This window comes from Muscardinus avellanarius (assembly GCF_963383645.1).
Source record: "Muscardinus avellanarius genome assembly, chromosome: 6".
Taxonomy (NCBI): Eukaryota; Metazoa; Chordata; class Mammalia; order Rodentia; family Gliridae; genus Muscardinus; species Muscardinus avellanarius.
The window spans coordinates 136,728,826-136,755,807 of record NC_137791.1 but is presented as its reverse complement, the minus strand read 5'-3'; the positions used below and the strand labels follow the sequence as shown (position 1 = coordinate 136,755,807).

General features: G+C 58.1%; 1 protein-coding gene across 1 annotated transcript in view; it reads right to left on the bottom strand.

The window, feature by feature from the left end:
• Window positions 1-26,982, bottom strand: part of SORCS2 (sortilin related VPS10 domain containing receptor 2) — a gene marked incomplete at both ends in the record, with an annotated part of 417,103 nt that overhangs the window by 9,421 nt on the left and 380,700 nt on the right. The window contains 12 exons of the mRNA XM_080697785.1: window positions 2,327-2,452; window positions 3,565-3,677; window positions 5,060-5,183; window positions 5,895-6,028; window positions 7,006-7,192; window positions 11,638-11,809; window positions 15,889-16,017; window positions 17,025-17,158; window positions 18,632-18,752; window positions 20,710-20,817; window positions 21,619-21,710; window positions 24,906-24,982. Coding sequence (XP_080553911.1) covers window positions 2,327-2,452; window positions 3,565-3,677; window positions 5,060-5,183; window positions 5,895-6,028; window positions 7,006-7,192; window positions 11,638-11,809; window positions 15,889-16,017; window positions 17,025-17,158; window positions 18,632-18,752; window positions 20,710-20,817; window positions 21,619-21,710; window positions 24,906-24,982 — 1,517 coding nt within the window. The remainder of the gene's footprint in view (window positions 1-2,326; window positions 2,453-3,564; window positions 3,678-5,059; window positions 5,184-5,894; window positions 6,029-7,005; window positions 7,193-11,637; window positions 11,810-15,888; window positions 16,018-17,024; window positions 17,159-18,631; window positions 18,753-20,709; window positions 20,818-21,618; window positions 21,711-24,905; window positions 24,983-26,982) is intronic.

Genomic DNA, 26,982 nt, shown 5'->3' with positions numbered 1-26,982 from the left:
TAAGTCAGGGGAGCCCTTTTCAGAGTGTGGGCATCTCAACAATCATTTCCTTCATGGAAATGGAGGTCTTTCCATTTATCTGTTCTCTTCAGTTTCTTTTGCCACTGTTATAGTTCCAGTTCCTTTTATCTCCTTGGGTAAGTTTATTCTGACATGTTTTATTTAAGTACATTGGTGCTATTCTCAATGGGATTTTTAAACTTTTTTCCCCATACTTCACTGTTAGTATACAGAAAGGCCATTGACTTTCTGGGCCTCCCTTTCTGGGCCATTGACTTTCTGCATCCACAGGGGCCTGGGGCCCAGGATGCCCCTGCCTCGCTGCCGGCCACTCTGACCAGGCATCTGACAAGCATGCCCCCATACAGTATCTGCCCCCCTTTTGCACACTGAGTGAGCATTTGCTCTTCTAAGTGCCCAGCTCAGTGGCTCTTCATTCATCCCCCACATTGTATACCATCTCCATGAACACCTGATATTTCGTGAGCCCAATGAGAAACCCAGTCCTTTAGCCATCATTCCCAGCCCTCTCCCCAGGGTCCAGGCAGCCACTAACCCTTCCGTCTCTATGGATTTGCATACTCTGTAAGTTGCATGAGATCGTGTGATGTGGTGTTTTGAGTCTGGCTTCTCCCCCTCAGCGTACTGTTTCAAAGCTTGTTCCCACTGTAGCTGGTATCACCCTCGTCTCTTGTATAAGAGAGTAGAGTCCTTGACTCTCCTGCACGCTGGTCCCTGCAGTGCGCAGTCATTCATCCGTTGATTTTTACTCAGGGTACTGACGTGGTTGGCCCCTACGCCTCATGCCGCTATTGATGAGCAGTTTTCTGTGTGGACGCATTTTCATTCTTGTTGAGTTCACACCAGGGGTGGAGTCTCCAGGTCATATGGCCACTCCATGTCCCACCTCTCCAGGACCTTCCACCCTGCTTTCCATATTCCCACCAGCAATCTGCGAGGGTCTGATTGTTTTTTTTTCTTTCCTTCTTTCTTTCTCTCTTTCTTTCTTTCTTTCTTTCTTTCTTTCTTTCTTTCTTTCTTTCTTTCTTTCGTGGTACTAGGGATAGAACCCAGGGGCATTCTACCTCTGAGTGACATCCCCAGCCCTATTTTTTTTGTGTGGTGGTGGTACTGGGGTTCCTGGAAATCCTTTTACCTCCGGGCTACATGCCCAGACCTATTTTTTTATATTATTTTTATTTGGAAGCAGGGTCTCTTAAGCCAGCGAGGCTGACTTCGAACCTGCGTTATCCTCCTGTCTCCGCCTCCCAAGCACGGGGATTACAAGCGTGTGCCACCATGCCCAGCACCTTTTTTTTTTTTTTTAGAAAGGCAGACTGCCGCATGCAGCGCCTCATTCGGATGTGTCTGGAGTCTTGGAAGCTTGACCACCCTACGTTCTCCTACAGATGGACCTTGAGAGCTTGTTTGGAGGTTCTATCAGGGGAGCGCAGCCTCTCGTGTACCCCTGACCGAAGACGGGTCCCCCTCTATTCGGGGAAGGTCGCCCTCTTGGACCGAGTGCGCAGCTTCGGGAGGGACGCACATGGAGCAGTGAGGGAGGAAGGGGACACCGCCTAGCCAGCCGGATCAGCCGAGTCCACCCTGGCGATCAATGGGGTGAGAGATGTCGCAGCCAGATCGCCCTCACAAACTACTTTTTAAACAGGGTCTCACTAAGTTGCAGAGGGCCTCACTTAATAGCTGAGGCTGTCCGTGAACCCAGATCCTCCTGTCTCAGCCTCCCAAGCACGGGGATTACAAACGTGCGCCACTATGCCCGGACTGATTTCTTTTTGCCAATACTTGGTATTGTCTGCTTTTTGATTTTTGCCATCCTGGTGAGTGCAAAGGGACTCTGATTCACCTTTGAGTCCCCTCCTGCCCTGGAAACAGGCAGGTCTTCTGTCCCCGCCATGAGGGTATTGTGTGGTGAGTGTTCTGTGCAATAAAGATGTCTGTTAAGCGCACGGAGGCTGTTTTCTGCTCTGTCCTGGGTCCTGTGCTACTTGGTGTCTCCTAGTCACTGCTGACCTACATTTCCCAGCACTCCTTGCAGTAGGTTAAGGCCATGTGACCGGTCCCAGCCAATGGAATGGGAGATGAGTGAGAACATTCCCTTCCCCCACCCTACCCCCCCCGCAAGGTTTTAGCCCACCTTCCCTTCTCGCTGCCCCGCCCTGTGACCTTGGAGGTCACCTGACCCCTACAGCGCAGAGCCAGGGCAGGCGTCCAGTAAGAATGGGCTTTAAGCAATGCGCCGCGGAGCTGCCCTCCACCCCAGCTGGGCACCGAGCCCTCAGCTGTGCAGAGACAAGGGGCGTACCTTGTCGCTAGTGAGGCTCCTCTTCCTCGTGGGCCTGGGCGGGGGCAGGAGGACGTACAGGTCAGCCAGGGTGGGCAGCCCCGGCTTCACCACGCTCACCAGCAGCTCCTCGGGGATGCTGGTCTCCTGCGGGGCAGACGGGCCACTTCGATCCCTGCTCCTGTGACACGTCAGCCCCCAGAACCTGCTCTTCCCTCCTGGCTGGGGTAAGTCCCCATCACCTGTCCCACACAGTGACCCTGTTCGCTGCACACCCCAGGGCTGGTCCTGAATCCCCCAGTGCCCCACGCCACTCCTGGTCCCCCGGCCCCTGTATGGGTCTCAGCCTCGGCCCCGGCACTGCCTCCCTCCCAGGTCTGACCTCAGCCCACTCCTCATCCTGCGGCTAGAGCGGTCAGCTCCCTCCCCAGCTAATGTCCAGGTTCTCATCATGTGCTCAGGCCCGACTCGCCCCTCCACCCACAGGACGTGCCCCTGCATCTCTGCCTCCTGGGCCCTGCCACGCACAGCCCTCAGGCGAACTCCTATTCCTCCTTCAAAGCCCAGGACCATTTTACCAGCCTCATTCACAGGATGCATGGAAGCGTGGTCAAGGTGGGCCTCAGCCTGGGACAGCTCGGAGGCTGTGGGAGGCTGGCCTTTCCCTCCCTGGGGCCACCCCCTGCCCACCCTGGGGCAGGCCTCTCTGGGCTCTGGGAGCTCCCCCACTCGTCCCCCCATCTCCAGTGTCCAGCTCAGAAGGGAAGTTAAGTCAGCAAAGGTCACTTTAAAGAGATGCTGTACCACAGGAGGACGGCGGCCGGGGCCCGTGCATACAGTGGCGCTCTAGCTGTGCGCGGGCAGTGCACCCCATTCCTCTTCTTTTTGATTTTCCGGTACTGGGGATGGAGCCCAGGGGCATTCTACCTCATTTTTTAATTCTTTATTTTGAAACAGGGTCTCACTGAGTTGCAAAGGGCCTCACTAAGTAGTAGCTGAGGCTGGCCTCGAACCATGACCCTCCTGTCTCAGCCTCCCCAGTGCTGGGATTACAAGTGTGAGCCACCATACCAGGCTCCATTCCTCCTCTCTGAAGGGGTGCTCCAGCCCTGACTCCCGAGCCAGGGTAGCAGGCCTCGCCCCAGCCAGCACCGAGGCCAGAGAGCCTGCGCAGAGCGACAGCCCGGAGGCCCTGTCCTGCCCTGGCCCATGGCTGAGGCTTCTCTGGGACGCTGTGAGCGACCCCCGTGGGCGGGCACCTTGGAGAGCAGCCGGGTGACCACCAGGCCGACGTCCTCCCTCCACTCGGGGGTGTTGGGGTTGAAGGCGTCCAACTCCTTGGAGAACTGCAGTGGCACGACCTGAAACTGATCTGGAAGGGATGGGACATTGGTCAGGCCCGGCAGTGGCCCCTGGCTCAGGGAGGTGGCCACATGGCCTGGGCATCCTGGGACAGGCCTGGCTTCAGGTCCCCCAGCTGTTGTTATCACAGTCTTCTAAAGCATGGGAAAATGATTTGCATTTAAAAAACAAGGGCCCTTCCTGTGTGCTAATAGCCATGGCCTGGCCTGGATAACCCCCGCGCCCACTGGCCTAGTAGCAGCAGTAGACACAAGGATGACCATGAGACATGGCCAGCCTGCCCCGCGAGTGGGGTCTGCCTGCACAGCCCGTGTGAGATACTCACACAAGGACACACACACCTCGGAGCCAGCCCGTGAGGCCTCATGATCCCTGGACTTCAGCCAGGCTGGTCCCCCCACCAGATTAAAAGCCCCTCAAGGGGGGAACCCTGGCTGTTCTTCCTCAGCTCGGAGCCCTATTCTAGAGCTCCAGAAGCCTCTCCGCTGATCTCTGGCCTCAGTTTCTCTTTTTTTGTGGTACTGGGGATGGAACCCAGGGGCATTCTATCTCCAAGCTACACCCCCAGCCCAATTTTTTATTCTTTATTTTGAAAACAGGGTCTCACTGAGTTGCAAAGGACCTAAGTAGCTGAGGCTGTCTGCAAACCCGGATCCTCCTGTCTCAGCCTCCCGAATGCTGGGATGACAAGCGTGCGCCACCACGCCCGGCTTCAGTTTCTCTTATGAACGGAGCAGGCTCTGCAGGGATGAGGGCTCCGGGGCTTTGTGAACTGAGAACCAGCCTTTTATCTGTGAAGGGGTGGTGCTGAGCTCCACTCGGCAGCAGAGGAGGGCGCTGTTCAGTGTGCGCTGGGCCCACTGAACACTTGCTATGGCAGCCGAATGCAGCGGAGGTTGTCATTAAAGCGAGAGGCTTTTATCTGTGTGTGCACAGGCCAGTGCTCGCTGGTGGGAGAGCGGGGTCCTCCTTCCCTGCGACTCATTCTTGTACCTGTTTCCCTGAGGGCTGACATCCCCAGTCAGCACAGATAAAGGAGAATATGGCTTCAGACCAGAAGTCTCTGCCTTATCTGGGCTTACCTTCGACATAACCCTGGACAGTTGCAGAGGGGCGAGGGTGCGTGGGGACGGGCCTTGGAGCCAGGCAGGCCGGGACATGCCTGGCTATCACTCCTGGTATCTCAGCAGCGCCCTCGCTGGGGGTTGTGTCTCAGGGTGCTAAAGACAGCATTTATTTGGCAGGTGGGGAGGCTGAGGCCAGAGAGGTCAGAGACCACCGAGGCCAGAAAGCTGGGACAGGGCTCTGCCCATCTGCCCTCTCTCCCCAGTGCCTGGCCGGCCTGCCAGGGGTGAGCTGACCCCCGGAATGAAGCAGGAGGCGGGGACTCACCCAGCACCCGCACGACCCTGGAGTCCTGCAGCACGGAGCTCCCGCAGGCCGCCTGCACGGTCACCCGCACGTCCCCCGGGGCCGCAAACCGCGTGGTCACCGAGTTCTCCAGGGAGAGGAGAGGCTGCAGGGCACAAGTGGGGTTCAGGCCCGGCCTGGCAGGGTGCGGGGTGTGGGCGCTGACCCCATGGCCCACTGCCCTCCATGCCCCGACGCACTGCATCCTCCTGGCTCTGCCACCCCAGGGAAACACAGTCCTGCGCCCCCAGCCTCCGTCTGGGCCCTCAGCTGCTGTTTGGGGCTTCCAGCTTGGGGACACAGGGCTGCCGTTCGATGGATGAATGAAGGATGTCCCTTCTTTGGTCTTGAGGCCCCTAGCCTTGTCCTGACCTGGCTGTCTCCTGCTCAAGAACTGTCCACAGCTCCTAGTGCTTACAGGCCCCAACCCGGGCCTCCAAGTGAGTGAGGCTCTGGTCTACCCAAGCGGCCTCCTCCATGAAGCCCTCCCAGACCATTCCTGGTGGAAATGGCCTCCCTTCCCTGGAGTCCTCATGCACGCACCTGCCCCGCCCTGACACCCATCGCACCCTGGCTCGGGCCAGCCACTTTGCCTTGTCCCTTCCCTAGGAAGAGCTGAGGTGGGCTGACTCACCCTGTGTCCACCAGCAGACGGCCCTACCAGAGGCCCAAGGAGAAAGAGAAGAAAGGCTGGGGTTGGGTGGGAAGTGCACCCTATGCTGTGCCCGGCTACCGGACGCCTGAGTAGTGCCCCGTCCTCACGCTGCACCCCAGAAGGGAGCCCATAGGAAGGAGGCCAGAGCGGCCGGCGGCGCACCTGCAGGCTGTGGCCAATCCACCAGTAGAAGACAGTGAGGTTGGGGTTCAGGGGCAGCAGCACGGCCGTGAGGTTCACCTCCTCATTGATGCCAATGACAGGGACCACCTCCAGGTAGAGGGCCTGCAGGGGGGCTGCAGGGTCCAGGGAAGCCAGGGTGAGAGGACAGCGTGGCACAGGGCAGCTCAGGGCTGCTTACTGGTCACCTGTCACTAATAGTTTCATTGCTGTACTATCACAACCACCACCTTTATCACCATTACCACCATCACTATCACCATCACCATAACCATCAACATCATGATCACCACAACCCATCACCATCATCCTCACTACATCACCATCATTCCCATCATCATCACCACCCTCATTACCACCACCGTCACCACCATTACCACCACCACAATCACCACCACCATCATCACCACATCGCCACCATCACCACCACCACCATCATCATCACCATCACCACCTTCATTACCACCACCACCACCACCATTACCATAACCCATCATCACCACCACCATCATCACCATCACCATCATCATCATCACCATTACCATAACCCATCATCACCATCACCACCACCATCAGCAGCAGCAGCACCATCATCAGCACCATCATCATCACCACCACCATAACTCATTACCATCATCAGCACCACCATCATCACCATCACCACAATCATCACCACCACAACCCATCTCATCATCATCACCACCATCACTGGCATCATCATCACTATCATTACCATAACCCATCACCACCATCATCACCACCATCATCACTATAACCCACCACCATCACTATAATCCATCACCATATCATCACTATCATCACCATCTTCATCACCACCCCTATCACACCATCACCACCACCACCACCACCACCATAATCATCACACCATCACCACCAACACCATTATCATCACCACAACATCATCACAACCACCATACGATCACCACAACACCATCAGCAGCAGCACACCACCACTACCATCACCCCCACTACTACCATCACCCATCCCAAGGGACTCCGTGCATTTCCCCAAACACCAGGCTCTCTGTGTCACAGGGAGATACTCTCAGTTTCCGAGGGGTGAAGGACTTACAGTTGACCTGGACAAAGAGCACAGCCTCGTCATGCCCCGCCATGTTCTCTGCCCTGACAGACACGCGGTATATGCCGGGATTCTCGTAGCGGTGCCGGATGGGCTCGCCAGTTAGCGTGAGGTTCATGTACATGGCCTTGAAGCCATCCCCGAGGTCCACCTGGTACTTGGTGGTCAGGACGTCACCCTGCAGGGAAACACCACAAGGCCACTCAAGTGTGGCTCTGGAAGCTGTGGGGCCAGCCCTGGGGTGTGGGGGGACCCAGAGGGTCAGGTCCAGTCCTGCCCTTGGGATTTCAGCCTGGGGCCTGCTGACTGGGCAGCTCGGGAGGGATTAGCAAGGACCATGCCCAGCTGCAGAGGAGGTAGAAGGCCCATGGCGAGCTCAGGAAGGTGGAAGGAAGTGTGGGGCCAAGGGAGACCCCTGAGACCTGTGCCAGGCTGGGAGCTGGAGGGTAAGAAGGACCCTTTCCCACCAGGGAGGGTTTCAGTTACACATCCAGGAGGACCCTTGAGTAGTTCACAGCACAGCAAACAGAATTTCCCCTCCTGGGATTATCTGGTTCCAAGTTTGAGTTTCCTCTCATCCTGTGCTGTTCCAGCAGCGAGGCTCTGCTGGGGCAGGGGCCGTGCAAGGCAGGGGGGACACCACACAGTGCCTCTGCCTCCTCCCCCAGCACCACGTCACTAGGAAAGCCGCTTCATCACCTGTGCACGTCCCGCCACGGCACCAGCCTCCCAGTGGCTAGCTGTTCTCACTGGGGCACTGACTGCTTTGGTCTGCCTCTGGAGCGACCCCCAAGGCTCATGTGTTGAGGGCGTGGCCCAACGCAGCAGGGCTCAGAGATGGGCCAGCGAAGCGACTGATCATGAGGGCTCTCATCTTATCAGTGGGTTAACCCATAGGTCACTGAACGGACAGCTGGGAGGTGGTGGAACTGGAGGCAGGTGGGGCCTGGCTGGAAGACTGTAGGTCACTGAGGGTGACCTGGGGACAGTATCTAGACCTGGTCTGTCTGTATCATCTATCTCATTCTATCTATCTATCTATCTATCTATCTATCTATCTATCTACCTATCATCTATCATCTATCACCTCTCCCTGCTTCCCAGCTGCCATGAGCTGAGCAGCTTCCCTCCCAGGCCCTTCTGGCTTGGAGGCAGTCACTCATGGACTGAACCTCTGAAACCATGAGCCCAAATACACCTTTCATCTCAGCTGTTTTCGCCAGGTATGTTGGTCACAGTGATTAAAATCTGCCACAGCAACCCCAACTTTATAGCAAGGAAGTGTCCCGTGTTCAGTTTCGTGTTCTCCCTCCTTTTCACCAGTTCCCCCAGGACAATGACAAAACTTTGTCCTTGTGACCAGGGCTATTGCTACCCACTTGGCAATCTTCTTAGTTCACACTTGCCAGATAGTCAAAGCTAATAGGATACATTTACATAAACCCTATTCATTTAACTTTCTCCACAAATGTCCACTGGGATCCTCTGAGTGGGGCCGCATAGAAAGAGGGTCTTCGCAGATGTGAAGAGTTAAGATGAGGTCCTGCTGGGGGTAACTGGGGTCCTTATAAGAGCAAGGGGAGGGAGCTGTGTAGAGAAGGAAGCAGACACTGGAAGAGAAGCAGCCGACCATGGCTCCCATGCGCCCGGGAGCAGAGATGGAGCAGGCCTGCCTGAGCCTGTGTCTGAGGTCACCCACTGAGGACCTCAGGGGTGCAGCCAGGCTGGCGCCCCGCCCCACTCTCCTGCGGTGAGGGAATGAGGGAGGGTCTCAGCCCAGCTCTCTCACGGGGCGGGGAGGGGGGGTTCTGCATTGCATTCTGGGAAGCAGATATGGAAGTATAGTTTTATTGTGCAGCTCCCCAAGAGCTCACGGCGCTAGACGTTTGGGGTGCCCGCTTGTCAGTGCAGCCCGTTGGGAGAAGGGGCTCTTCCTGGCGCGCCGGCGTGCTGGCCGTGGAGGTGGCCGGTGTGTGCCGTGGGCGTGGCCAGCGCCTCCGGTGGGTAGTGCACCTTCTCATCCTGCCCATCTTGCCCAGAGGGAAGCATCTTATCCACGAAGCCCAGTGAATCGGCTTCCTCTGCGGGGCTGTGGCTTTCCTGCCAACCGAAGGCCTCCTAGCCTGCGTCTCAAAGGGTTTCTCACCGGCTTTTCTAAAGGTGGAATTGTTTACCATCCTGTTTAACTTGCGGTCTGTTTGGCCAGGTCTGGGTGGGCACTGGATGGGAAGGCTGCCCCGCAGTGAGCTGCTTTGTGCCCACCAAGCTCCGCCCTGGCTCCCATCAGACCCTGACCCGCTGACGTGGACGTTTCCAAGCAGAGCGTGGCCGAGGCGTGAGAGTGGGCACGTGCCTGTGTGTGCATAGTAGTGCGCAAACGCGTCTACAGGTGTGTGTGCATGCGTGCATGTGTAAATGCATGTTGTGTGTATGTGTGTAAGTGTGCATGTGTGCCAGTGTGTGAGCGTGTGTATGTGTGTAAGTGTGCATGAGTGTGCGTGCCAGTCCCCAGGCCCACTCTCCAGCCCTTCCCAGAAGAGCCAATAGCCTCTTCTAGACCAGGATGCTGGAGGCCCCATCTGCCAAGGGCATCTTGGGGCCGCTCCCCTTCATCCACCCTCTCTGGCGGGCCTGCCAGGGAGCCCTGGGACGGCCGAGGGTTCCACTCCGGGCTGGGCAGAAGTGCTGTGGGGCTGGGCCACCTGCTTGAGGCAGGAGCAGCTGCGAGACTTGGGCTCTAGGGGGCAGCAGAGGGCTGTGCTTCCTGGAGGCCAGTCCTGGACCAGGAGCAGACCGGTCTAGGTGGCTGAGGCTGAGCCTGCCTCTCTGTCCTCAGCCCGCCCTGCTCTGGGGCCGCCCTGCTGCCCCAGGGGGACTCAGAGCCAGTCAGTCAGCAAGAGGCCCCACCCGTGGGGATCAAAGCCAGGGGGCGGGCTCAGATCTGGGCCACTTGGACACCCTGTGGCTTTGAGAGTGACGTTGTTACCTGCCCAGCCTCAGTTTCCCCACTGTGAAGCAGGTTGACAAGAGCGTATGGTGTGAGGCTGGAGGCTCATGTGAGCTGTCCCACACGCAGGTGGGTTGTTTCTTCCTGTCTCAGTTTCCCTGTTTACATGGGGCCGGGGGCCCTGCCTTCTGACTCCAGACACCTTTGCCATTGCCACCCACCCACCAGGCTTCATACTTTGAAAGACATTTAAACACAGCAAGGCCACTGTGAAGCCGTGCTCTAAACCCCGTCCCCATCCTCCAGAGCCCTGCGGCAGTGGCGCCGGTCCCCGGCCCCTCTCAGGGTCAGGGCGGGATCCCTGGTCCCTGCACGTTTGCCCAAAATTTTCAATGTTCTTCCTGTAAAGTTTTCTAATTTTCTTACAATGAGCATTAGTTATTTCTATAATCAGAAACATAAGTGTGCTGCATATTAACTTAAAAGACAGAAGGAAATATAAAAATTAATAGCTCCCTCGGGGAATAGGATTTTTTGTGATATTTATGTTCTTGATATTTTTAATGTATTTTCCAAATATTTTGCTATAAACATGTATTATTTTTAAAATCAGAAGGAAACATAATGCTTATTCAAAAGTAAAAATAGAAACACCTGGGTTGGAGGGTAGATTTATATACATGTATAATATCTTTGTGTGTATATACATAAACCTATATTTATACCTGTCTTCTTGTAAACAAATACATGCAGAGTTTATCTTTGGTTGTGTGATTTTAAGTAGTAGGTTTTTTAACTTTCTGCCTTGTTAGGATTCCAAATTAACTAAATCAATTTAATTAGAGGCTTAGAAAAATTTTACTCCCACCTACGGGAGTAAGTAAAGTGTGCATCAGAGCCCAGTAAATACACACGCACACGCGTCCTCACACCCACATGGAGGCCACGCTTCCCTCCAGCTGTCTGAGGCCCCATGCTCCGCCCTCAGCCTCCTCCCTCAGCCTCCGCCCTCAGCCTCCTCCCTCTGCCTCCTCCCTCAGCCTCCTCCCTCAGCCTCCGCCCTCAGCCTCCTCCCTCTGCCTCCTCCCTCTGCCTCCTCCCTCTGCCTCCTCCCTCAGCCTCCTCCCTCTGCCTCCTCCCTCAGCCTCCTCCCTCAGCCTCCGCCCTCAGCCTCCTCCCTCAGCCTCCTCCCTCTGCCTCCTCCCTCTGCCTCCTCCCTCAGCCTCCTCCCTCTGCCTCCTCCCTCAGCCTCCTCCCTCAGCCTCCTCTCCCATGTCCTCGCTCTCACTCCCGCTCTCTTTCTTGGTACTGGGGATTGAACCCAGGGGCTTTGCACCTCTGCGCTACACCCCCGTCCCTATTTTATTTTTATTTTGAAACAGGGTCTCACTAAGTTGCTGAGGGCCTCGCTAAGCTGCAGAGGCTGGCTGCGAACCCGTGATCCTCCTGTCTCAGCCTCCCAAGTACTGGGATGACAGGCATGCACCACCCTGTCGGTTTCTGTGTCTCGTTCATTTCTGAAGCCTGGTGTAACTCCAAGGAGCAGCTTTCTGCCCCCCCCCCCCCGCTACCTCCTGTAGTTTGGGGCAGGCAGGTCTCCACACCGATGCCCTGAAGGAACGCAGGCCCCCCCTGCCTGCCCCCTGCAGCCCCCGGGGAGGGCAGGGGGCACTTACCTGCTCCTGATGCACCAGGAACAGCACCTCCTCTCCTGGCTGCATGGCCACCGCCTCGCCGCGGATGCTCACCCGCAGGCCGCGGGGCGGGGTGAGCGGGCACTGGAGCTGCGCCGGGCTCTGCTGCAGGTCCAGGCCCCCCTCGCACACGTTGGACACCACCTTCCGGTACCTGGGGAACAGGACGGTCAGGGTCCAGCAGGGCTCCATGGGCGGCACCGCCTCCCGGTGGGCACTTGGCACTGGAGGAGGCGCTGGCCCTGACCTCTCGGCCTCCCCACTCTGCCTGCTGCTGCTGCTGTAACGAGGAGGCCCGGGAGGCGCTGGGAGGGCCGGGGTCTGCGCCTGAGAACATTTCCATGGTCCAATCATAGTAGTAATAATAATGGCCATCGTTATCGTTGATGAGGGGTGACTGAAGGAGCTAGTCTGAATTTTATGAGGTTTTTTTTTTTTTTGATTGGGGGGAATCAAACCCATGGACATTTCTGCCTCTGAGTTACAAACCCAGCTCTTTTCAAATTATTATTATTATTATTATTATTATTATTTTGGTGTGGCATAATGGATTAAACTCAGGGGTGTTCTGCCTCTGAGCTATACCCCCAGCTCCCCCCTTTTTTGAGACAGGATTTGCTAGAATACTGAGAGTCTGCCTACATTGCTGAGGCTGTCCTTGAACCTGAACTCCTCTTGTCTCAGCCCCCTAAATACTGAGATTGTAGGCATGTCCCACCACACCTGGATTTTAAAACATTTTTTTTTTTTTGCAGGTCTGGAGATGGAACCCAGGGGCATTTGACCTCCAAGCTATACCCTCTGTCCTGTTTTTTATATTTTATTTTATTTTAATTTATTTTTATTTTTATTTTTGGTGGTACTGGGGTTCCTGGAAGCCCTTCTACCTCCAGGCTACACTCCCAGACCTATTTTATATTTTTTATTTGGAAACAGGGTCTCTTATTTTATTTTGAAACAGGGACTCACTAAGTTGCAGAGGGCCTCACCAAGTAGTTGAGGCTGTCCATAAACCGTGATCCTCCTGTCTCAGCCTCCTGAATGCTGGGATTACAAGCGTGTGCCACAACGCCTGGCTTAAAACATTTTTAATTATTATTATTATTATTTTGCCGTACTGGGGATGGAGCCCAGGGGCATTCTACCTCTGAGTTACACCCCCAGCCTTATTTTTTCTTCTTTATTTTGAAATAGGGTTTTATTGAGTTGCAAAAGGCCTCACTAAGTAGTAGCGGAGGCTGTCCATGGACCGCGATCCTCCTGTCTCAGCCTCCCCAAAGCTGGGATTCCAAGTGTGCGCCACCATGGCCAGCCTAAAACATTTTTGTTGTTGTTGTTGGTACTGGGGTTCCTGGAAACCCTTCTACCTACGGGCTATACTCCCAGACCTATTTTATTATTTATTTATTTATTTATTTATTTATTTATTTATTTAATGAAACAGGGTCTCTTAAGCCAGCAAGGCTGGCTTCAAACCTATATGATGTTCTTGTCTCCTCCTCCCAAGAGCGGGGATTACAAGCGTGCACCACCACGCCCGGCAGCCTAAAACATTTTAGTTTTGAAACAGGGTCTCACTATGCTGCTGAGGCCATCTGTGACCCTGCGATCCTCCGGTCTCAGCCTCCCAAGTGCAGGGATTATAGGCGTGCATCATCAGGCCCTGCTGAGTCTCGCGGCCGTGATGAGAAGCGTGGAGAGCAGTGCTCCGAGGGGCCGGGCTCCAGACTCGGCCTCCTCTCCCCTGTGCAGCCACGGGCGAGCGGCCCTCCTCTTGGGCCTTGTCTCCCTGTTACTTAGCAAGCTGGACTCAGTGGCCCCGAGCCCTCCACTTGTCCACATAACACCTGAGCGCCTGCCGTGAGGTCCTGGGAACGTGGGTGCTCGCACTCAGCCCTGGCCTTGCGGGGCAGAGCAGGCCACACCAGCCCCACACTGAGGCAGGGTCGTGCCATGGCGGCGCTGGGAAGGGCGGCCCCTGGAACCTCTCTCTGAGAACAGGCTTTCAGCTGAGGCTGGGAGGGAGACAGAGAAGAGCCTCACGGGCAACAAGAGCATCACGTACAAAGGCCCTGTGGTGGGTTCTGGGGACTTGAGTGGGAACAGGGGCCATGAGGCTAGATAGAGGCTGGGGCTGGACCTGGGCAGCCTGAGAAAGCTTTTAGGAGTCCGGTGGGAGACTGCCGCGTGGGTGGTGACCTCTGCTCGCAAAGCTGCCGCAGCCGGGCACGGAATGCCGAGTCTGAAAAGCTAGCATGTCTGGGGGTGCTGAGTGCCAGCTGCCCCAAGGCAGCGCCCCGCCCTCAGGGCCAAATTCTCCTGCTGGCTCAGCCACTGAACCAGTATCAGAAGTTTATTAACAAAGGCACATTTGATTACTGATGTGAAAGGAAGACACCTCTCCAAGAGCAGCACACCCAAGCTCTTTGGGCAGAGGAAAGGGCACCTTGACCTGGATACAGGGCCTGGATCCAGCACTTCTGAGGCCCAAGGGCCCCGTTTGCCAAACCCTGGTGGGGTGCTGGAGAGGCTACTGTGGCTGCTGGGTGGGTGGGTGCTAAATAGGTGGATACATGGGTGACTGGATGGATGGATGGATGGATAGATGGATAGATGGGTGGATGGATGGATGGATGGATGGGTGGATGGGTGGATGGATGTGTGGGTGGATGGTAGATGGTAGGTTGATGGATGGATGATGGGTGGGTGGGTAGGTGGATGGATGATTGATGGCTGGGTGGCTGGGGACTGGCTAGATGTATGGTGGATAGATTGATGGATGTATGGATGATGGCGGATGAATGATGGGTGGGTGGATGGATGGACAGGTGGATGGATGGTGGGTAGGTTGGTGATGGATGATGGGTGGTGGGTGCGTGGATGATTGGATGGTTGGCTGGTGGATGGATGAGTGAATGGATCGGTGATGGCTGGATGGGTGGACAGTGGATGGTGGCTGGAGGGTGGACAGTGGATGGTGGCTGGAGGGTGGATGGTGGGTGGGTGGATGGATAGGTGGATAGTGGGTGGGTGAACAGGTGAATGGATGGGTGGATAGATGGATGGTGGATGGAAGATAAATGGGTAGATGGGTGGATGGGTGCATGGACGGCCGAATGCATGGAGGAAGGATAGATAGATGGTAGGTGGGTTGATGGATGGGTGGACGGGTGGACAGGAGATGGACTGAGATGTTGGAGGGGTGGATGGGTGGGTGGATGATAGGTGGATGGATGAGTGGAGGTCTAGTAGATGAATGGATGGAGATGGATGGGTAGATGGAAGCACTGATGGCTGAATGCATGGTAGGAGGATGGGTGGGTGGGTGAGTGGATGGCTGGATGGTAGATGGGTTGACGATGGTGGATGGGTGAATAAATGGGTGGATGACTGTGGATGGTGGATAGATAGGTGGGTGGTGGGTGGATGATGACTGAGTGGTGGGCAGGTGGTGGATGGTGAGCAGATGACGGAGGGCCTAGCGGGAGGATGGGTGGGTTGGTGGAGTGCATGGCTGAGACCCGCACTTCCTAGCCCTGCCTCTCAAGTGAGAAAGTGGAAATTTCCTCACGAGCATTTGGGCATTCCCTTCCTCCTCTGAACCCTCCCTGGGCCTGGGCGTGGGCCCTTCGGGGCACACTGTGGGGCCTCCAGAAGCTTCCTTCCTGACATTTCCACAGGTTGCTGGTGTTTAGAAGCTCAGCCCCTGGGGGAGGAAGAGGGCTGCGATGGGCCACACCTGTTGAGCGCTAGCCCTCACGTGTGCCTGGAGTGCACACAGTGGGGACATTGAGGGGAGCATGCAATCGCTGGGATTTGGGCTATGACAGGAAAGCCAGGCTCCAGGGTGATGGTCAGGGAAGGCTTCCTGGAGGAGGTGCTGGTTAAGAGGTGACCCACAGGCAATCGCGGCACCTCCAGTGCCCAGGCCACCTGGCTCACACTGGGGGCAAGCAGGGACCGGATCTGGCTGTGAAGGCTCAGAGGAGCGCCAGCCTGAGCAGGTGTGAGCACTGGGTGCCCACCTTTTCTGACCCTTGTTCCCTACCCAGGGCCAACTGGAGGCGGCTCCCTGACAATGGCCCCCGGGCTCCATGGACCCTGCGGGCTCTGGTGCCTGGGGGCCTGGTGACGCATGGTCCCCTGGGCCGGGGCTGCCCTCTGCCCTCACCCCAAAGCCACGGTGGGTGCCAGGTCTGCCCTGGGCTGGTGGGCAGAGTCCGGCCGACTTACCCTCGACTGCTGGCGTAGGTCTGGCCCAGGGTGCAGTCATCAGGGGGGGACAAGGGGTTGAACCAAAAGTTGGCCAAGCACTTGTCGGCAGCTGGCTCCGAGGAGGCTGTGCGCTCGAACCCGTAGTCACTGGGGGGATAGCAGTGGTCAGGGGGATGGTGCCAGCCAGGGAACCACAGGCAGAGGACACAGAGGCTGCCCCACACGGCCTGTCCCAGAGGGGAGACAGCTGGAACACTGCCGGGCATTTTATTTTTTCTTTCTTTCTTTTTTTTTTTTTTTTTTGAGGTGCTGGGGATGGAACCCAGGGGTCTCATTGTACCTCCAGGCTATACCTCCAGCCTTATTTTTTGTCTTTTTATTTTATTTTTTATTTTTTTTTGGTGGTACTGGGGTTCCTTCTACCTCCAGGCTACACTCCCACGGGCTACACTCCCAGACCTATTTTTTAACATTTTTATGTGGAAACAGAGTCTCTTAAGCCAGCGAGGTTGGCTCCTAACCAGCGTGATCCTCCTGTCTCCGCCTCCCAAGTGCGGGGATTACAAGTGTGCGCCACCATGCCCGGCTGATCTTTTTATTTTTTGAAATAGGGTCTCACTGTGTTGCAAAGGGCCTTGCTAAGTAGCTGAGTCTGTCTGCCAACCACTATCCTCCAGGCTCCACCTCCCGAATGCTGGGATTACAAGCGTGCACCACTACGCCCAACCCCTGCCCGGCATTTTCTAGAGTGACAGGTGCAAACTGAGAAGAGCCTGGAGGGCTCCTGGAGGAGGAGGGCGTGTGTCTCCAAGGGTGCACAGGCTGGGTGGGAGGAGAGGGGGGCGTCCTGGGCCGCTCAGGAGGCCCGGGCTCAGGAAGCAGGGGGCAGAGGCAGGACCAGGTTTTATGTCCGAGGCCGTGTGGCCATCGGGCAGCCACAGGCGGCTTTGGAGTGAAGCAGTGTCCCTGGACAGAGGGCGAGGGCTGGGCTGGCGCGACCTGCCCCACGACGCCCTGACCTCTCCTCCGAGTCTCCCCGCCACCCGTGACAGGCCTCCGTGGTTGGTTAAACTCGCCCACATGCTGAACTTGGGGACCTGGTATCCATGGGCAGGAGAAGGCGTCGGTGGCCCTGGCCGGCAGGGAGGGCTCACCAGAGGAAGTCCTTGGCCCTGCAGGGGCACACGCGGGTGGAGAGCGCCGCCGTGAAGCTCCTCCCCTTCACGCACCAGGACGTGGCCTTTCTCTTCCGGAACCTTCTCTGCTGGCCCATAATGCAGGGGTCACCCTGCAGCAGACACATCGGGTGAGGTCCTGCCCGCGCCCCCTTCAGCTCGCCCTGTGGCCCTGAAGCTGGCCCCGCTCTGGCAGAAGCTGGGGAGGGAACTCCCTCCTCACAGATGGGGAAACTGAGGCTCAGACGGGGATGAGGTGTGCCTGAGGTCTTATCCTACCAAGCACTCACTGTGCACCTACTGTGTGCACTTCCTGACCGGACCCAAGGGTCAGAGGTCTATTGAACACGTGGCCTCATAGATTCTTCTGTCTCCACACCCTGTGAAGAAGCGGTGACGAGCCACAGCTTCAAGGTCTTGGGTGGACACACAGTAGGTCCTCACGGGTGCTCAGAGAAGCCCCTCCCTGCTGACAAGGACTGCTCAGCCACACTTTGACCATCTCTGGAAACTTCTATCCTATGTGCACACCTTCTTGTGAGACCATTTCTAGCAGAGAGCCCTGCCAAGCCACTTGACGAGAACCCCCGTAGCTGACCACGTTGGTGTCTGGCCCAGCTCCCTGTCCTCTGCCCCCAGGACGCCAGGAAACCCCTGACATTTCCTCTTGGGATTTGGCACCCAGCCCCTCCCTGCTCCGCCCACAAATGCCCCCTGGCACATGTTGTGCTCGAGGTTGGGCCCCTGCACCTTCCCTGGGGCCTGGTGGCCCTCACTAGCGCCATCAAATCCCTGACCCCTGCGCCCAACACCCGGGCTCTGCGGTGTGAACTGCTGGGTGGACTGGTGTGGAGGGATGCGCTATCGTTCCTCCCAGGTAGAGATTACACAACCCCTGTGAAAATATTTAGTGCACGGGATTATGGGCTGGGGCCCGCCCCAGAGCCCACCGAGGTAGTGGAGCGGACACAGATGCCTTCCCAGGAGCTAAGAAGCCCAGACTGAATCCCAACATGGGTCAGCATAGCCCTGGGCCCGGCAACCCCGAGAGACAGGGCGCCCTCGGCCAGAGCAGCCCCAGGCACAGGAAGGCAGGGAAATCTCCTGGGAGGGTGGGATGTCTTGGGGAGTCTGATAGTCCCTTCCCCTCCCCTCATGGGACAGGCGGGACCCCAGAAGCCAGAAGCGGAGACATCCGAGACTCCAGAGGTCGGGAGACTCCAGGTGTCCCGAGACTCCAGACATCTCGGGCCAGACTCCAGATGTCACGAGAGAACTGTCATTCCATGCTGCTAGCCCCACCGCAACACCAGGCTACGTAAACACCCTCACTTCCTCTTGACCGTGACTCTGCTGCCCGATCGTCGGCCCCTTCCTCCACGGTCGGCAGACCTCGCCCGAAGGTGCCAGTTAATTAAAAGGCTCGGTCTCACACAAAAGCTTGCTGGCTTTTGCCTTCTCTGCAACTCCCCACTCAATTTCCACGTTTCAGGGTAGACTCTGGAGGTTCCCGGAGAAGAGGCCCCACCGGCTCGAGGGCGCAGGCAGGGGAGGAGGCCTCCATGGCCTGCTGCGTCCTGACCCACCTGGAGGTCGGAGAGCTCCCAGGAGCCGTAGTCGCCCTCGCTGCACTGCCGGGAGAAGGAGGGCCGGAAGTCCACCTTGACCAGCTCCCAGTCGGAGCGGAAGCTGATGTGCCCGAAGACCCTGCGGAGGAGGGGCCGGCCTCAGTGTGGCCCCCGGCTCACTCCCACCCACTCCGCCGCCTAGTGATGCCACCCTGCCCTGCTGGGACGGGGCGGTGCCCTCCCCACAACAGCTGCTTGTGTGTGGCTCCGCTGCAGGGCTGCGGCCCTCCTGCCTGACCCCACGGGGTCCCTCAGTGCAGCAAAGCCACGAGCCAGGCCTCCTGGGTGCCTCGGCCATCCCGCGGCCCACCCACGCTGGCCCTGGTGCTCTGCTTGGCAGAATGATTCCTAGACGGTGCCACACCCAGTGCCCCTTCCCCAGCCTGGCCCTGGCAGGTCCGTGCTGCAGAAACCAGCTTTCCAGGGCCATGAGGCCTGGCCGGGGCAAGTGGCTGCGAACCCGCAGGGCGCCTCAGCCTCCCGAGCTCTGAGTATGAGCACAGAAGGGAAGCTGGCTCCTGTTGGTCGAAGTCGACCCCTCCGCTGTCTCCAGTCCTGCCCTTTACCAAGCTCAAAGCCACAGCTGGAGTTTGAGAAACATCTGCCTCCTGGTTAGCCCTAGGGCTCAAGCAGGAGAGGCTGCAGGGACCTGGTGGCTGCCTGCCCTGGACGGCTTATTCCGCCCTGCTGCGCCTGCACGGGGCAGAGCCAAGGGGCACACGCACACTGGGGAGCCCCTCTGCTGCTGCAGACAGTGTCCCCAAGGGCCACTGTGCTCAGCTGCAACGTGACCTTTGGGTGATATGGACGGAGACTGTGTGGAGAAATGCTCTCAAATGTGTAGGAAACAGGATATATATATATATATATATATATATATATATATATATATATATATTTAGAGAGAGAGGGGGGGGGAGGCAGGAGCTTCCCCAAGAACACAGGATGCTCCTGTACAGGCCAGTACAGATAAATGTTTTATTCTAATGTACCAGCCTGTCCCTTCTTTGGCAGTTTGAATGATTTCTGTGTCAAATGGAATTGGAAAGCCGTTTGAAGGTGCAGCACTGTGAAACAGGAGACCTGCAGGAACTGTTCTGATGCTTTTAAGAAAACTTAAAAGGTGTAGCGCCCGCCTGTGAATCCGCATCACGGCTCTGGGATAGAAGAACCAAGCCTCTGTGGTAGAAGATTAAAGCAGCTGTTTCTGGGCCAAGCCCGGCTCCGACACAATGGCCCAATGGCCCAACACTCCCACAGAATGGAGCTCCGCGCTGCCCAGGGAGGCTGCCGCTGGACACAGGGCCTGGGCTGCAGCTGTACCCTGTCAGATCAGCTCTGCCTGGGAAAAGTCCCCACGCCGCTCCCACCAGAACGCGCAGGAAGGGGCTGTCCAGGTGGACGTCCCCGGTTTCTGGGGAGTGTCTTCTCTGCTCATGTGTGGCCCCAGGGCAGCAGTCAAGCCCCCAGGTCCCTTCCTGCCCTGGTGTGGTCAATGCCACAGTCAATGTCCTGTGTCCCTTGCAGTGCTATGTCTGTGCCCCTGGACGAGCAGGTCTGAATACTGGGAGTCCTGGTGACGCTCCCGGGCCTCAGGCAAGGCCTGGTCCAGGGTGGAGAAAGGCGCTGGCCAGGGTCTCAGCCCAGCTCCCCTCTATACGGCCCTGTCTGGGTCTCATCTGTGCTCTATGGCCAAGAAAGACGCCAGCCACCCAGCCCCAGCCCCCGCATCAGGGTGAGATGGGGCCGTGGTCCAGGGCCACCCCTGAGCCTTGGATCTACCCTCACCAGCTGGTGAGCCTGGGCAGGTGGAAGATGTCCCTGAGCAGGGACAGACAGAGTGCCAGCCTCCGACGGCCGCAGTGAGAGGACCTGGGTTGTTAGGGGCCTGCCCTTGTGGAGATGGGCCACGGTACAAGCCTGCCTCAGGGCTCAGAGGCCCTGGCAGAGCCGGGGGTCAGCTTTGCCCATCACCCACGGTCTACTACTTCCCACCTCCTGCCTGCCACCGCCAGCCCAGCCCTGCGCCCGCTCACGTCATGACCAGCGTCTCGTCACCCGGCTCGCTCAGCAGCCCGTCCACGAACACGGAGGTGCTGGTAAAGTTGTGCGTGCTCCAGGTGAGGCCCTCGTCCACACTGAACCTGCGGGAGAAGGGCCAGTATCCAGGATGTGGGGACGCTCCCTGCATCTGGGGCCCTGTGCCCATGGCCGCCGTCTCTGGGGCTGGACCCCGGCCTGGCCCTGTCTCGGTGACGCCCCAGCAGTTCGCTCTCCAGCACCAGGTGGCCCATTTATTCAGCCAGGCCCTGTGCCCGGGCATCTTACCCAGGCACCGCACTGACGCTTCACACCCCTGAATGGCAGGGGTGCCCAAGCACTGGCACTCTCCGGCACAGCCCCGAAGCAGGAGCCTGACCCAGGGCTGTGGGCCAGTGACAGGAATATGGTGCTGCCGTGTCCCAGCATGGAAGCCATTTCAGGCTAAAGGGACCCTGGCTTCCTGAAGCTGCCCCAGTGCTGCCTGTTGGTCCCGTTTGCCCGTCCTCAGTGCCCCGTACCCTTCCCACTCCCACTCCACGGGGCCTAGACTGCCCGCTCCCTTGTTGAGGGAGGTCTACCCGCCCCATCCCTCCACCAACTGCTTCCTGTTGATTCCCGGGTCCTCCTCTGCGAAGCCCTCCCCGCTCGCCCACGCTGGCTGGGGGCCTCCTCTGGTCCCCGCCTCAGGCCCCCTGACCCCACAGTGCTAGACGGTCTCCCTGCGGCTTGTCTCCCAAGGGCAGGGCAGTCAGCCTCTAGGACCCCCTTGGGGAGGACTAGGGGGCGCAGTGATACCCCACCCAGCGGCTGGGCTGTCTGTCACCTGCGCCCAGGGGAGACTGCCTGGGGAGCAGGCCCACCCAGGCGCCCCGCTGCTGGACCCGTGCAGGCCTGAGACTTACTTGAGGACCTTCAAGGGGATGGAGGTATCTTTGATGGCCACGATCACGCCGCCATGGTCCAGGTAGAGGATGTGGTGCTCCTCTTCAAACACCTGCAGGAAAATGGGGCTGAGGCGCCCTTGGTTCCTACCCGGGTGCCAGCAACCCAGGGGCAGGACAGCAGGGCTGGGCGCCCTCGACTCCGACCCGAGGCTTCGAGGTTTGGAGGTGGTGTGTCCCAGGGCCCATGTAGTGGAGGCTTGGTGCCCAGGGGTGCTGGGACCTTTAAGACACGGGGCCTCTGGGAGGTCTTTAGGATCCTGGGAGCTGCCCACAGAGGAGCCAGCTCACTAGCCGCGCGCTCTCAAGAGTGAGTTGTACCAGCCAGCCGGACCCTGTGTGCCATCATGCCCTGTCTGGCACTGAGATCTTCTTGTGCACACTGCTGCCACCTGCTGGGAGACCTCAGAGCCCAGCAGGTGCCCACACCCTGCCCAGAGCCTGTGGGACTGCGAGCCAAGCAAACCTCTTTTCTTTATAAAAGCTGCTACCTCGGGCATTGCACGATAGCAACACAGTGGACTAACACAGGCCCTGCCTCAGTGGCCCGCTCTCAGCCCAGGTCCTGCCATGCTGCAGGGTCCCACCAGTGCTTGTGGGATAGATGATGTCAAATTTCAGTGAAACTCCAGAGGAGTCAGCGGGCAGCCCGGGAGGGGCTCAGGGGAAGTGGGGGAGGGGAACCTAGCAAGGTAAGGTCACTGTGGTGAGTGTAGGGCCCGAGGCTGGAGAGAGAAGCCCCTCCGAGGAGCTGGAGGCGCAGCTGGAACAGGAGCTCTGGGCAAACCCTGCCATAGCTGGGCCACGCGGACACTGTGGATGGTGGGGGACACCGGAGGTCTGCCCAAGAGTGCCAAGACCAGAGAGCCCTTCTGGAAGCTTCCTCAGGTGCTGGGGGAGACGGCCCAGAGGGTAACACCCCGGGAGAGACTTCCCCGGGGAGTGCGGCGAGTTCCCAAGCCAGGCTTCTCCTCCCTGCCAGCGTGCCCCAGGGCTCTGCCCTGCACTGTGGGGGTCTCCATAGAAAGGCGGGAGGGAGGGCTCTGAGCCTTCCTGGGGATCCCAAGGAACACCCCCTGTCACTAGCTTGGGTCTCTGGAGAAGAGGTGCGGGGTTTCCAAGCCCGCCACAGGACTGCAGGGTCCACTGCTGCCTCCGTTACCCAGGGCAGAGGACAGGGGCCGGAGGACACAGCCCTGGCCCTGTTCAAGCCTCCCTCTCTCCCCTTGGGAGCTCGTGTTTGTAAGAGGTTGCACCCAAGGAGACCTGTCCTTATCCCGCATGCACCCCACAGGTCTGGCCAGGACAGAGGAACCAGAGAGGGCACTGAGTTCAGCACCCACCTCTGCGCCCTGAGCCCACCTCTCCTCTGCTGGGCACCCGCTGCCCTCTGCCCACCTCTGCCCACCTCCTCCTCCTCCTCCTCCCAAGACACACCAAGCCCAGTGCAAGCACCTCTCCCTTCTCTGACACACACACACTCCCACAAAGGTACACAAACACATGTACACACATGTGCACAAACACACAGATGCCGGCCCCTCAGCGCCCATCTCTGGTCCTGGGTGCCTGCCCCTCCCTCACCTGCACCCCCTGGTCGTCTGTCACCTGGGCAGGGAGCAGGTGGCCCCAGGATGCACCCTGAGCCCACACAAGCAGGCGTTCTCCCTCCCCTTTGGTTCTGAGGTCGCCAAGTTTGAACCTCAGCAAACTGCTTGGCCAAAGCGGGGGCTTGGACTATCTCCTGCGTTTCCCATGAAACGAGAAAAGGCCTCTATTCCACCCTGTCTCTTAGGCCTCCTGGGGCTCCCTAGCGAACAGGCAGGAGGTGACCTTTAGGAAACATAGACAGGTTTCAGTGGTTTTAGTGAAATAGAAATATTATAATACGATAAATCTCTTTTGTCCTTTTCAAATTCCTTGTTTCTTGCATATTATTAAAACACGTCCAGGCCTCACACCGAGGTGGCAGGTGAATTCTGCGTGCTTGAGATTAGTGTTTGTTTAGAGTGTCTCCTGGGAGGGCTGTGGCGGGGCACTCGGCAAGTGGGGCTGGCCGCAGGAGGGGCCTACTCACAGGCCTGCGGGGTGGGGTGAATACTAAAGCCCGCCCGCCCGCCTGCCTTCCTCCCTCTCGGGATTGAACCCAGGGACATTCTACCTCTGAGCTATACTCCTAGCTCTCTTTATTTTGAAACAGGTTCCCATGAGGTTGCCGAGGCTCTTGCTAAGTTTCTGAGGCTGTCCTCAAACCGGTGATCCTCCTGTCTCAGATTCTCAAGTACTGAGATTATAGGTGTTCGGCACTGTGCCTGGCTACTCCCCGCCCTTTTTGTTTTTTTGTTTTGAGATAGGGTCTTATTAAGTTGCTGAGGTCGGCCTTGAACCTGCGATCCTTCTGTCTCAGCTTCCCAAGTCCTGAGATTATAGGCCTGCACCACCATGCCCAGCTAGCCCTTTTGATTTTTGATTTGGAGACAGGGCTAAGTTGCTGAGGCTGGCCACAAGCCTCTCATCCTCCTCACTCAGCCCCCTGCAGTTTTGTGTATTTTTGTGGTTCTGGGGATTGAACCCAGGGGCATTCTCCCTCGGAGCCACACCCTCAGCCTTATTTTTTTGTTCTTTATTTTGAAACAGGGTCTCACTACATAGTAGAGGCCTCACTAAGTAGTTAAGGCTGTTTGTGAACCTGTGGTCCTCCTGTCTCAGCCTCCCAAGTACTGGGATTACAAGCGTGCCCACCACGCCCGGCTGTAGTTCATCTTCTTAAGCATTTCAAGCAGAGACTGCCTTCCCGGAAGCTGATTGGCCACCTCAGCCAAGCTCTCTCCCTATGGGGAAGGAAGCGGAAAGCAGGGGCGGGGTGGGGCTGTCTCCTGGCAGGATGCTGGCCTGGCCTGAACCTCTACGGGGCCTCACAGGCCTCGTGGACCAACAGCCCTCCCCATTGGCCAGCCAATGGACACTCTCCTAGTCTGTGACTCTGGCCTCCTGTCATGTGCTGTTGCTCTGGGACAGTCCCAGCTGCTGCACCAAGTCCCTGGGTGGCCCTAGCACCAGGTCAGGCTGACCACAGCCCGAAACCTGCTGACCCCCATTTTATCTACCCATGTGTCCATCTGGCTGCCCTGTTGGGACCAGGGGTCACCGTGGGCTTGTGTCCTGGGCCCTGGGGCAATGGGCCCCAGAGAAACCTGCTGGGACCTCTCCCACAAAGCCCCAGGCAGACAAAGCTCTGACCTCCTTACCTGCCGCCAGGTGCGCCCACAGTCTGACGTGACGTACATTTCCTCTTTGTACTCCACCAGCTGCGAGCCCAGGTTACCTGGACCAAAAGAAATGGGGCCAGCGCTGCTCTTAGGATCGGCTGGATCCACCCAGAAAAACACCCAAGCAAGCCGTTCCCACCACGAGAGCCACCCACGTCGAGTTCCTCTGCCTTCCTCCTGACGTGGACCTGCCACAGCCGCTGGGCAGGACCCTGGTCCCGTCTGTGCACAGAAGGCTCCCCCTGCCCAAGCAGCCAAGGCCAGGTGCCCACACACCTCGGGTGCTTTGGGGGACCCCAGGTGCGACTCGAGAACAGAAAGTGTGGCACCGTGGTCAGGGAGAGGCTGGGGAGGGCTCGGTCCAGGAGGGCAGGGGCATCCCTGACGGGGTTTACACAGGGCAGGGCTTGCCTGGGTTTGTATTTAAAGCCAGCTCTCAGTGCAGGGAAGGCCAGAGGTGGGTACAAGGAATCAGGCACCCCTTGGTGAAAGGGTGGGTGCTCATTAAACACCTGCAGAGGGGTTCTTGGGAGGGGAGGTGGGCACTGAACCAACCGGGCAACCAGGAGGCCCACCTGGGTCTGAGCACTTGGGCCCCTGCAGGGGGCTGGCTGGGTTGGTCCCCGCCTTGTGGTGCAGACTCAGTCCTGTGGGTGTATCAGTACAGCTCCCACCCAGAATGCCACCCAGCCACCCACAGTGCGGGTGAGCTCCAAAGAAGAACTAGGGAGGCTGGTGGCACAGCTCTGCGGGTGCACAGTGCCAGGACAACCCGGCGGTCCCCAGCTCCAGGCCTGTCCTCGATGGCAGCCTGCAGAAGCCCTGAGCAAGGGGTGGTCTGCACACGGCCCCACTGTCCCGCAGGGACCAGCCGACCAGGCCAGCATGCTGTGAGGCCATTCTCTCCCTCTTGGCAGTGCTGGGGTCATCACTTGCCACTTGAAGCCTTATTTATGGGATATTCTGAGAAATATTTTATTCGGAGTCAAATTTAAAAGTCTGGATAATTTAAAAGGAGATGTCCTCAGATACATGAGTTAGAGTAGCTTCTAAGCACAGTAGACAAGTGTTTGTGCGCTTGTGTTTTCTGAAGTCTGTCCTCCGTCCGTCCGTCCGTCCGTCCATCCATCCATCCATCCATCCATCCATTTCTTCTTCATTCCTGCAGTATTTCAGCATTTGCCGCATCTGCTGTCTGCGGAGCCCTGTGCTGAAGGAGTCCTGGCCCCCTCCCCAAGGCCCTCCACCCAGTAGGGAAGAAGGCGGCCCTGCAGTTCTAGAGTGCCAGGATGGGGGGTCTGGAGTCACCCACAGGTCGAGCCTGGAGAGTTGGCCGAGGGGGAAGGTGTGTTTCCGGGGGACGCATGGCGGGCGGGAGGCAGGCAGAGGGAGGCTTGAGTCTGGGCGCTGCTCCCCCTGCCCCTCCTGCCGTGGTGCCACCTGCTGGGCAACAGAAGGTGTCCAGAGCAGCTTCTGAATGTGAGGAGCAAGTGGGCCGGGGGGAGAGGAGGGCAGATCCCCCACACCCGCCATCACCAGGGACACACAGATGGCGGCGTGTGCAGGTGTCAGTACAGCTTTGCGGGTTAACATACCGTGTGTCACCTCGGTGTCCGCCTTTGAAGAGACGCTGCCCCCCTGTCCCACCTCCCAAAGCTGTCGGGCTGCTGGTCCCATAAGAGGGACCAGGGAAAAGGAGGAAGACCAGGGAGCCGACCCCAGGCCATCACGAAGGGCCCGCAGGGGATGGGGCTGGCGCCTTCACTTTGCAGGAGGGGAAGCGGAGGCCTGGGGTGGGGCAGGGCAGAGGGAGCCGCGTCCCACGGGCACCTGCCCTCTGTGGGTGCATCTTCTGGGCCTCCCTCTGCCCCCAGGCCCACCCTGCTGGATCTCGCAGTGCCTGGATTACAGTAGGCGCTCTCTGAGTGAAATACATTTCTTCCCCATATTTCCTCTGCCTCCAGGTCACAGTGTGGCAAGGGCCACTGGGCCACCATAGAGCAAAGCACACAACTAGACGCTCCCCGCTCCCATGTCTCCACAGAGCGCCCCAAGC